General features: G+C 32.3%; 1 protein-coding gene across 3 annotated transcripts in view; it reads left to right on the forward strand.

Annotated features, from left to right (window-relative positions):
- LOC110029877 (chloride channel protein CLC-c) overlaps positions 1–6224 on the forward strand; it is a 21178-nt gene extending 14954 nt beyond the window's left edge. Inside the window, exons 8-9 of one of the 3 annotated variants that reach the window (XM_020732360.1) lie at positions 840–936; positions 5874–6223. In XM_020732360.1, coding sequence (XP_020588019.1) covers positions 840–936; positions 5874–5965 — 189 coding nt within the window. In that variant the 3' untranslated portion in view covers positions 5966–6223. Of the gene's footprint in view, positions 1–839; positions 937–5356; positions 5719–5873 lie in introns of those variants that run through there. The other 2 variants (XM_020732363.1, XM_020732361.1) reach the window with 2 other exon arrangements.
- The last annotated feature ends 2996 nt before the right edge of the window (positions 6225–9220 follow it).

Below are 9220 nucleotides of genomic sequence, written 5' to 3' on the forward strand. Positions count from 1 at the left end.
CTACCACTCTCTTGCTTCTATAAATAGAGAGGGTGTGAGGCTTAGGAGAGCAAGGGAAGAGATCTTAAGCTACCGCAAAGGAGGAGAGAATAGCTAGAGAGCTAGAGAGGAGGAGAGCATCTTGAGACCTTGTATCAAGGTGTCGCTTGAGAGGGAGGTCATAGAAGGAAGATGAGGACTCATCTCTATGTATAAGCTATGTATTCTCCATTTCTTTTGCCTTAGTGAACTATTTGATTGATTTTCTTCCGTGGACGTAGATCCAGTTGGATCGAACCACGTAAACGATCTGTGTTTGCTTGTGTTCTTTTTCGTCTCATTTCTATGTCAGGAAGTACATATCTCACAACAGTTTGAAAGCTTGGTGTTTGGAGAATCTTTGTTTTAATTGGCTGAGCTTCACAGTTTAATAAGTTTTTTAGTACACTGGTGTAGATTTGAGTTACTTGGCACACTATTTCATTTCGACCAAGGGACATTCTACTGGTGGTCCAATGTTGAGTTTTTTCTTTTGACTTTTTGACTTTTCAAAATACAGGGATTATGTCAAATTAAAGTTTTATTATAACTTATTTTGTAAATTATCTTATAAGAGAAATTCTTTTGAAGATCTCATACATGCATTTTGAACTGAAATAAAATTTTATGCGGCAATTATTTTACTAGCTTAAAATTGATCATTGTTAATTGAACAAGATTTAACGTCCAATAATGTGTTATTTATTTTTATTTTAATGTGTGTATAAGAGATGAATACGCTCACTGTACTCTGTCGCTTAAAAGTACATCTAAATGTTTTTTATGCCCTTGTCGTAGCTGATATTTGTTTGTTTTTACAGAGGCCTCCAATTGTTGGTATTCTTACACGGCATGACTTTATGGCAGAGCATATTCTTGGTCTCTTTCCTCATTTTAAGCCTCACAGAAGGGCCAAAGGTAGAAAGCTATCTCTTCTATTTGTTTCTTATTTATGTTTAATTGGTCAACTCAATTTTACTTCATTCTTCTCCTAAATCATGTAATTTGTTGACAAAGATTGGAGAGATGGTTTGAGCGTTTTGCTCCATTTATGCTTAATTTATCCAAATCTTAATAAACCTCTGATAGGGAATGGATAAAATTTAGGGCCTGAAACTTAGCTACAAATTTTAATTACAATTGAACAACCCATGGATTGGTGAGGTGTCAACAATGATCACGTAGATTAATGATGTGGCAATCAAACATGGACAACTAGGAGGTGGAATTCTAGGAGACTAGAATTGACGATGGAAGCCGCCATGAGCTGGCTGGCAGGCGGACTACTAGGAGGAAGGCTGCTAGAACAGATTTCTAGGAGGTTGGAATTGACAGTGGACTAGTGTGGGTTTACTGGGTGGCGGACTGGACTGATCGCAGGCACGGTTTCTATTGTTTTTTAACACTCCCCTTCCGTGTGGCTGAATGGATATTATCCACTCCAAAATTTTATGACAACTTTTGAAGATCTACTCCTAGTAATCTTTTGTGAGGTTGTCTAGAAGCTAGTCACCTGTCGCAATGAGTGGCATACAAATAAGAAAGTTGCCCAACCTTTTTCAATTAACAGTCTATTAAATTTAACATGCTTAGTACAATTATTTTGTTCGGGATGTACGTCATATTGATTACAGATTTTTTATCACAATAGTTTTGTAGGGCCTTTTCATTTAATTTTAGAGATTTTCAGGATAATTTTTAGATATAGCAATATGCCGAGATCAAAATTTAATTTTTGCACTGATCTTTCTGCTACATTTTATTTTTTTCTTACTTCTCAAGTCCTAAGTTTGTCTCCTAAGTATGTGCAACATACGGAATTTCACCATTCATCAACCATCCTCTCTGCATGTTCAATCTTTGTGTAAGCTTTAGTGTCATATCCCTTACATTTTTTAATAAGCTTTCTTTACCTAATGCTATTTTAGTGTATTATAAAATTTGATGCATTGTCGTGAGATGTGATTCTTTAGTATTATGCATAAATTGGCTCATAACACAGGCAATGTCGGGTCTAGAACGCAATAAGTAAACAAGTCCACGTCTTTTAGAAGAGGGTTTTTCTACTATTCCGTCTTTTAGAGCTCCTTTAAGTTAATTTAATTTTATGGAGCTCTTTATCGATTTGCATTCCAACTTATATATTTTCTATGTTAAGGTCTATTATTCGTTTTTTGTTGTGATGTGAAGATTTTATTTTGAGAGCAAGCAAACTTAATGCTGAAAAAGTACTTCTGCTACTAATACTTAAAATCAAATCTCGAAATTTCCTTTTTCCTAACCTTCTGTTTCTTCTAAATCACTATCATGGCCATATTGACAATAAGTCAATAGTGCGAAGACTCCCCTTTAAGCTGAACATTTTATAGATAATGTATAATGTATGATTCAAGTTTTTCTTGGTGAACATTCTAAGTCATGTTCTTTGAGATTTCTTAAACCCATACAATAACTTTTCTTAGTTTGCATAACTTTTCTTCTAAATTGGAGCCAAATTCTGGTGGGATTATGATTTAAATTTGCATAATATAAGATCCATCTCAATGCCTTGCAAGAATTTTCACAATGAGACATATGCTTTATGGTTTCTCTTGCAAGACATTCACCTCACAACATGTGTGGCACCTCTTAAGGCTCCCCTTACCTCAATATTTAAGGGACAAACATCTCATTTTTAGGGTTAAGATTGATTTTTTTAAACAAATATAAATAAAATAGATTAAATTAAATTAAATTTTATTATTAGAAAATTTGTCATGTTTTGTCAGAAAATACGATCGACCTTAGTGATTTTAATATCGCTAATAATAATAAAATATTTCATTTTTACCGTCACATTAGTAAAAAAGAAACTGAGCAGGCTTTAAAGAAAATCAAAGGTGGAAAATCTGTCAGATCTGATAATATCCCAATTCAAGTACAAAAATATTTAGGAGATTTGGGAGTTTCTTGGCTTACTAAACTCTTTAATTTTATTTTAAAAATTAAAAAGTTGTCTGAGAAATGGAGGAATAGTATTTTGGTCTCCATTTTTAAGAATAAAGGGGGTGCACAAAAGTGTGCAAATTATAGAGGAATTCAGTTGATGTGTCGTACTTTAGAATTATGGGAGAGGGTAACTGAACATAGGTTAAGACATATTACAATAATTTCTCATAATCAATTTGGATTTATGCTGGGCAAGTTTACTATGGAAGCTATACATTTATTGAGAGATTTGATGAAGAAGTTCAGAGATAATAAGGAGGATCTACATATGATTTATATTGATTTAGAAAAAGCTTACTATAAGGTTCCAAGAGATATCCTTTGGAGAGTTCTTAAGAAGAAAAATGTTGATATGACTTATATTCTAGTCATTAAAGATATGTATACAAGAGCTGTTACTTTTGTTCGAATAGAAGAAGGATTGACCAAATATTTCCCTATTTCTGTTGGTTTACATCAGGGATTTGCTTTAAGCCCATGTCTTTTTGCTTTAGTTATGGATTCTCTTATTGGACACTTACGCAGGAGGATGTACATTGATGTATGCTTTTTGATGATGATATCCCTCTCGTGGATAACACGAGAAAAAAAGCTCAAGAAAACTTGAATTATGGAGGTCTACCTTGGAGTCTAAAAGCCTTCGTTTGAGTAGAACTAAAACTAAATACAAGGAATGTAATTTTATTAGTAGTAGCTCTAGTGACAGAAATGTAACTATGTGTGATCAAATTATTAGAAGGTGTGAATGCTTTAGATATCTTGGGTCTATTGTTCAAAGTGATGGTGATATTGATGGGGATGTTATTAGTAGAATTCAAGTTGGTTGATTGAAGTGGAGGAATGCTTTGGACATATTATGTGATAGAAAAGTACCACTTAAACTGAAAGGAAAATTTTATAAGATGGTGGTGAGACCTATAATGCTCTATGGCACTGAATGTTGGCCTTTAATAGAGAAGCATAATACTACGTTAAGTGTTGTCGCGATGAGAATGATTAGGTGGATGAGTAGCTTTACACTTAGAGACAAAATGCAAAATGAATATATCTGTGATAGGGTTGGTGTAGCTCCAGTGACGGACAAAATTAGAGAGTTGTCGTCTTAGATGGTTGTCTTAGATGGTTTGGTCAAATTAAATTGGACCATATGATGATCCCATTAGAGGAGCAGATGTTTTAGATACGACTTATGTTAAGAAAGGCAGAGGTAGACCTAGGAAGACTTGACCATATTGTGTAAAAAATGATCTTAATTTATTAGAATTAAATGAAAAAGAACACTAAATAGGGCGCAATGGAGAAAAGGATTCATGTAGCTGACCACACTTAGTGGGAGAAAGGTTTTGTTGTTTTGTTGTTTTGTTGTTGTATTAGGAAATTTGATTTCATATTCCTCATAATTACAAAAGGAGAAATATATCTATCTACTATGTGTGTATTTTTTTTTATTTATTCATTTATTTATTTATTTATTGTGTGGGGTTGGGGAACAACTAAACATATCTAAAAGTTTATTTCAAACTTAAATTATTCCTGATGAGGAATAACATCATATATTTGTGGAGTTATTATTAAGTCGAAGGATCTGAAAGTGTTCAAATTTAAATCTGATTCAAATCCAAATTCGAGCCTTATGTTATATATGGTGAGTTAAGGATAAGAACCGAAAGTACCAAAATAAGCAAAACCAAGCTTAATTTAAGTAAAAAAAAAGTGACTTCCCTCTAATCAAGTAATCACGCGCACGATTGACTTTTAGAAAGAGATTTCATTTAGTCGAAGTTAATAAATTGCATGACTTAGATCCTCTATTTTTAGACTTCTAAATCACCGGGCCAGTAAACCAAGTTGTCATATGATCAACTCCATCCAAATTTAAATTAAAACTCAAAAGATAAAACTTCAAAATAATTAAAATCCAGATTCTCATCCAAACAACTAAACAAGACAGATGCCCATTATCAACATCTGAAGCCAAACTCCGAAAGGATAATTATAGATTCCACTACCCGAGGAGAATGACAAAATCCAAAATTCTCTCCCCCTAAAAAATTTATCAAATACTTGGAGTTTCGATTTTTCAAGTTTGTTTAGAAAACATTTTTTTTATAATCAAATTTTTTAAAATGTTATTGCAGCCTAATTTGTATGAATTGTTAGGTCTAGAAATCAAAAACCAAAAATAAATTTAACACTAGTTTAATTATTCATCTTAAAAGCAGAATTAACAGATGATTATCCGTAAAACCTTGCCAGTAATCTCCTTCCATTTTCCTTCATCTTGAATTTCCTTTATATTTGTTAGCATCTTATTATTTTATCCACTTTTTTCATATTTCGACATTGGCAGGAGAAATTTGACTGGCAACATACGGAACGATGCCTCAGAAGAGATTGTGGTCTGAAACAAGCATTTATACCTGTTTATAGCATCCAAAGCTTTCCTTCCTTCACCTAATTAATTTCCTGCTAGTATGTGCTGATTATTTCTATTTATTGTTTATATTGAAAAATATAGCATTTAATTTTCATGAGAGGTCTGCTTTCTAATTTTTGTATGTGGAAAAAAAGGAGAAGGCCGACCTTTATAATTATTATAAGGTGATCGAAAATAAATTTGCAAAGAAGTTTACATTCATTTGATTTTAAAAGGATTCATCTGTACAGTTTATGGACTTAAAGCTTAAGAAATAGCTCTTGGAAATAAATATGCTCTGCCATAAACCGTTTATCTTAGATTTTTTTTGTTTTTTTGTTTTTTTAGCTTAAGAAGCTATTAAAAATTATTAATGTTGTCAATTAAATTTAATTATATTTAATTAACATCAAGTTAATTAAATATAATTTATTCTCTTGTTTTTGCGCAGAAACCCTTCCCCATCTCCTGCTTCCTTCAGGCCACACCTATCTTCCCTTGTTTGGGCAAATACAATCACGAATAGGGCTAATGAGAAGGTAGAGACGGGATCAAAGCACACGAGACTTCCAAAATTTCCATCTTTCTCCTCCAGCTACATCTCATTTCGATGTTATGCTCACTACTCGCCTCTTATCTTTCTCCTTGCACACTTATCTCGTTATCCCACCTCTCGTTCCCTCGCACAAGCTTGTTTCCTCGTGATTCCCTTTCCGCCTTTTTGTTGGCCCATGTCTATGTCTTACGTTGGCTATTCTTTTTATATCACAAATGTTAGAAGAAAATATGCCGTTTGATGCAATTTTGTGTCTGGATTTTAATAATACATCGTCATTTATAAAGTGGTGGCACCTATTTTTATGAATTAAAAAAACATGAAAAAACTATTTTTTGCGCCACCCGACCTGGAGACTGCATGTGCATAAAAAAATGAGTTGCATTATGATATTTTGATGGTATTTTGGTGATATTTTGGTGGACTTCTACTGGTATTGTAGTAGTATATTTGTGATACTCTAGTGTTATTGTGATAATATATTTATTCTAGTGATTTTCTGGTGATATTATAGTAGTATACTTGTGGTATTCTATTTGTATTATACTGATATTTTGTTGGTATTTTTGTGATATTCTAATGGTTTTTTAGTTGTATTATGGTGGTATTTTGATAGTATTCTGGTGATATTCTGGTATGGTAATATTCTGGTAGTATTCTTGTAATATTTTAGTGTGGTATACTAGTATTATTCTAGCGATATTCTAATGTTATTATGATAGTATATTTGTGGTATTCTAATTGTATTATGATATTATCCTAGTGGTATTCTAGTGGTATTTTCGTGGTTTCTAGTGATATTTTGGTGGTATTTTTATGGTATTATAATAGTATTATGATAATATATTAGTAGAGTTCTGGTGATATTTTTGTGATATTCTCGTAGTATACTAGTAGTATTTTGGTGATATTATACTGGTATAGTTGTGATATTTTGTTTGTGTACTACTGGTACTTTGATTGTATTATGATGATATTATGTTAATATTATCATAGTATTTTTGTTATATTATGATGATAAACTAGTGGTATTTAGGTCATATTATGGTGGTATATTTATGATATTATACTGGTATATTATTATGTCACTATAATACCACCAAAATACTGTCATAATACAACCCAAATACCACAAGTATTTCACCATATTATAAAAAAATACCACTAAAACCTTGGCGAGCCGAACACGAGCTGTTCGCAGGTTTTTTAACACTCCTACCCATAAGCTAAGGACATGACAAGGATGCCAAAATTTCAGGTGATTTAGACTTACAAATGACTGAAAATTTGGGGCAATTTGAACTTATAAATTGATTTAAATGTGAACCATTTAGATTTACTAAACTAATTCCAAAAATGGACATTTTGAACTTGTAAAATAACTTAAAATTGAATTTGTTTAACTCGCAAAATTAGTTTAAAATTTGGATGACTTTCAAACTGATTTGGACTAAGAAAATGACATAAAAAAAACATGTTGTAAGATATGAGCTAGTCATTTAGATTATCATTCAAATCATTTTAAATAGAATAAAGTCAAATGTGCATGAGACATTTAAAGATATATGAATAGTTATCAATACACTGATTAATGTGCCTGGTCTTCTCTTTGATTTCAAGCTTAAGTAAAATTGTAATTTATAATCATGCTTAAACATGATTTACTATAATTCTTATGTCCTAATACAAACACGTCATTATATGTTTTATTTGAAATACATAAAAAGAGTCAAATATGAACATAAATGATATTTTTAAATATTTAATAAAGACTTGATATGCATAATCACCATTAAATGCACAATACAATTGTTAGCGAGCAAAATGAGATTCTTTTTAAAGTCAAAATTAAACTTTGTTTATACTTCAAAGTCATAATATTTGCACAAACTTTAAAAATATTAAGGAATGATTTCAAATTTTTATGCAAACCTAAAGGGCGTTTTTTAAGAAAAATGTAATGCTTTGGAATTCATATGACTTTTAAGACTTGTATGAATGATAGTTTGGATACTCTAGAGTTGTGTATGCTTTAGAATGGTTACAAAATGAGACAGCTATGCATAGTTTCAATGTTCTACATATGTCCCTTGAATATCAATATGAATGTCAAAACCTTGGTGAGTCAATTAAAATAACCCATACTAGACACAACCAAAAACCTTAAAGCTACGTTCAACATAACTTGAACCTAACCCTAAATGTTGTCTAACCCATATTAAGCCCAACCAAAACCTTAAACCTAGCCTCAACCTAACATGAGCCTAACCCTCAATGTTGGGTCTAATCCACATTTGACCCAACCTAAACCTTAAACCTATGTTCAAACCTAACTAGAACCTAATCCTAAATGTTGGATCTAACCCATATTAAACCCAACCTAAATCCTAAACCTAAGTTCAACTTAACTTGAACCTAACCCCTAAATGTTGGGTTTAACCCATATTAGACCCAACCTAAACCTTAAACCTCGATTCAACCTAAATTGAACCTAACCCAAATTGTTTGGTCTAAACCATATTAGACTCAACCTAAACCATAAAAGTTGAACCTAACCTTAGATGTTGGGTCTAACCCATAGGCCAAACCTAAACAATCTAACTTGAACCTACCTCTAAATGTTGGGTTAACCCATAGTAGACCCGATCTAAACTTTAAACCTAGGTTCAACCTAACTTGAAACTATCCCTAAATGTTGTGTCTAACCCATATTAGACCCAATCGAAACCCTAAACCTAGGTTCAACATAACTTGAAACTAACCCTAAATGTTGGGTCTAACTCATATTAGACCCAACCTAAACTTTAAACCTAGGTTCAACATAACTTGAAGCTAATCCTAAATGTTCGGTCTAACCCATTTTAGAACCAACCTAAATCTTAAACTTAGGTTCAACCTAACTTGAACCTAACCCTAAATGTTGGGTCTAACCCATATTAGACCCAACCTAATCCTTAAACCTAGGTTCAACCTAACTTGATCCTAACCTTAAATTTTGGGTCTAACCCATATTAAACTCAACCTAATCCCTAAACCTAGGTTCAACTTAACTAACTGTTAGGTCTAAACCATATTTGACCAAACCTAAACCTTAAAAGGCTCAACCTAATTTGAACCTAACCCTAAATGCTGGGTCTAACCCATAGACCTAAACTAAACCCTAAACCTAGGTTCAACCTAACTTGAACCTAACTCTAAGTGTTGGGTTTAACCCATATTAGACCTAACCTAAATCTTACACC

The sequence above is a fragment of the Phalaenopsis equestris genome, unplaced genomic scaffold (genome assembly GCF_001263595.1).
Source record: "Phalaenopsis equestris unplaced genomic scaffold, ASM126359v1 Scaffold000609, whole genome shotgun sequence".
NCBI classification, from domain to species: domain Eukaryota; kingdom Viridiplantae; phylum Streptophyta; class Magnoliopsida; order Asparagales; family Orchidaceae; genus Phalaenopsis; species Phalaenopsis equestris.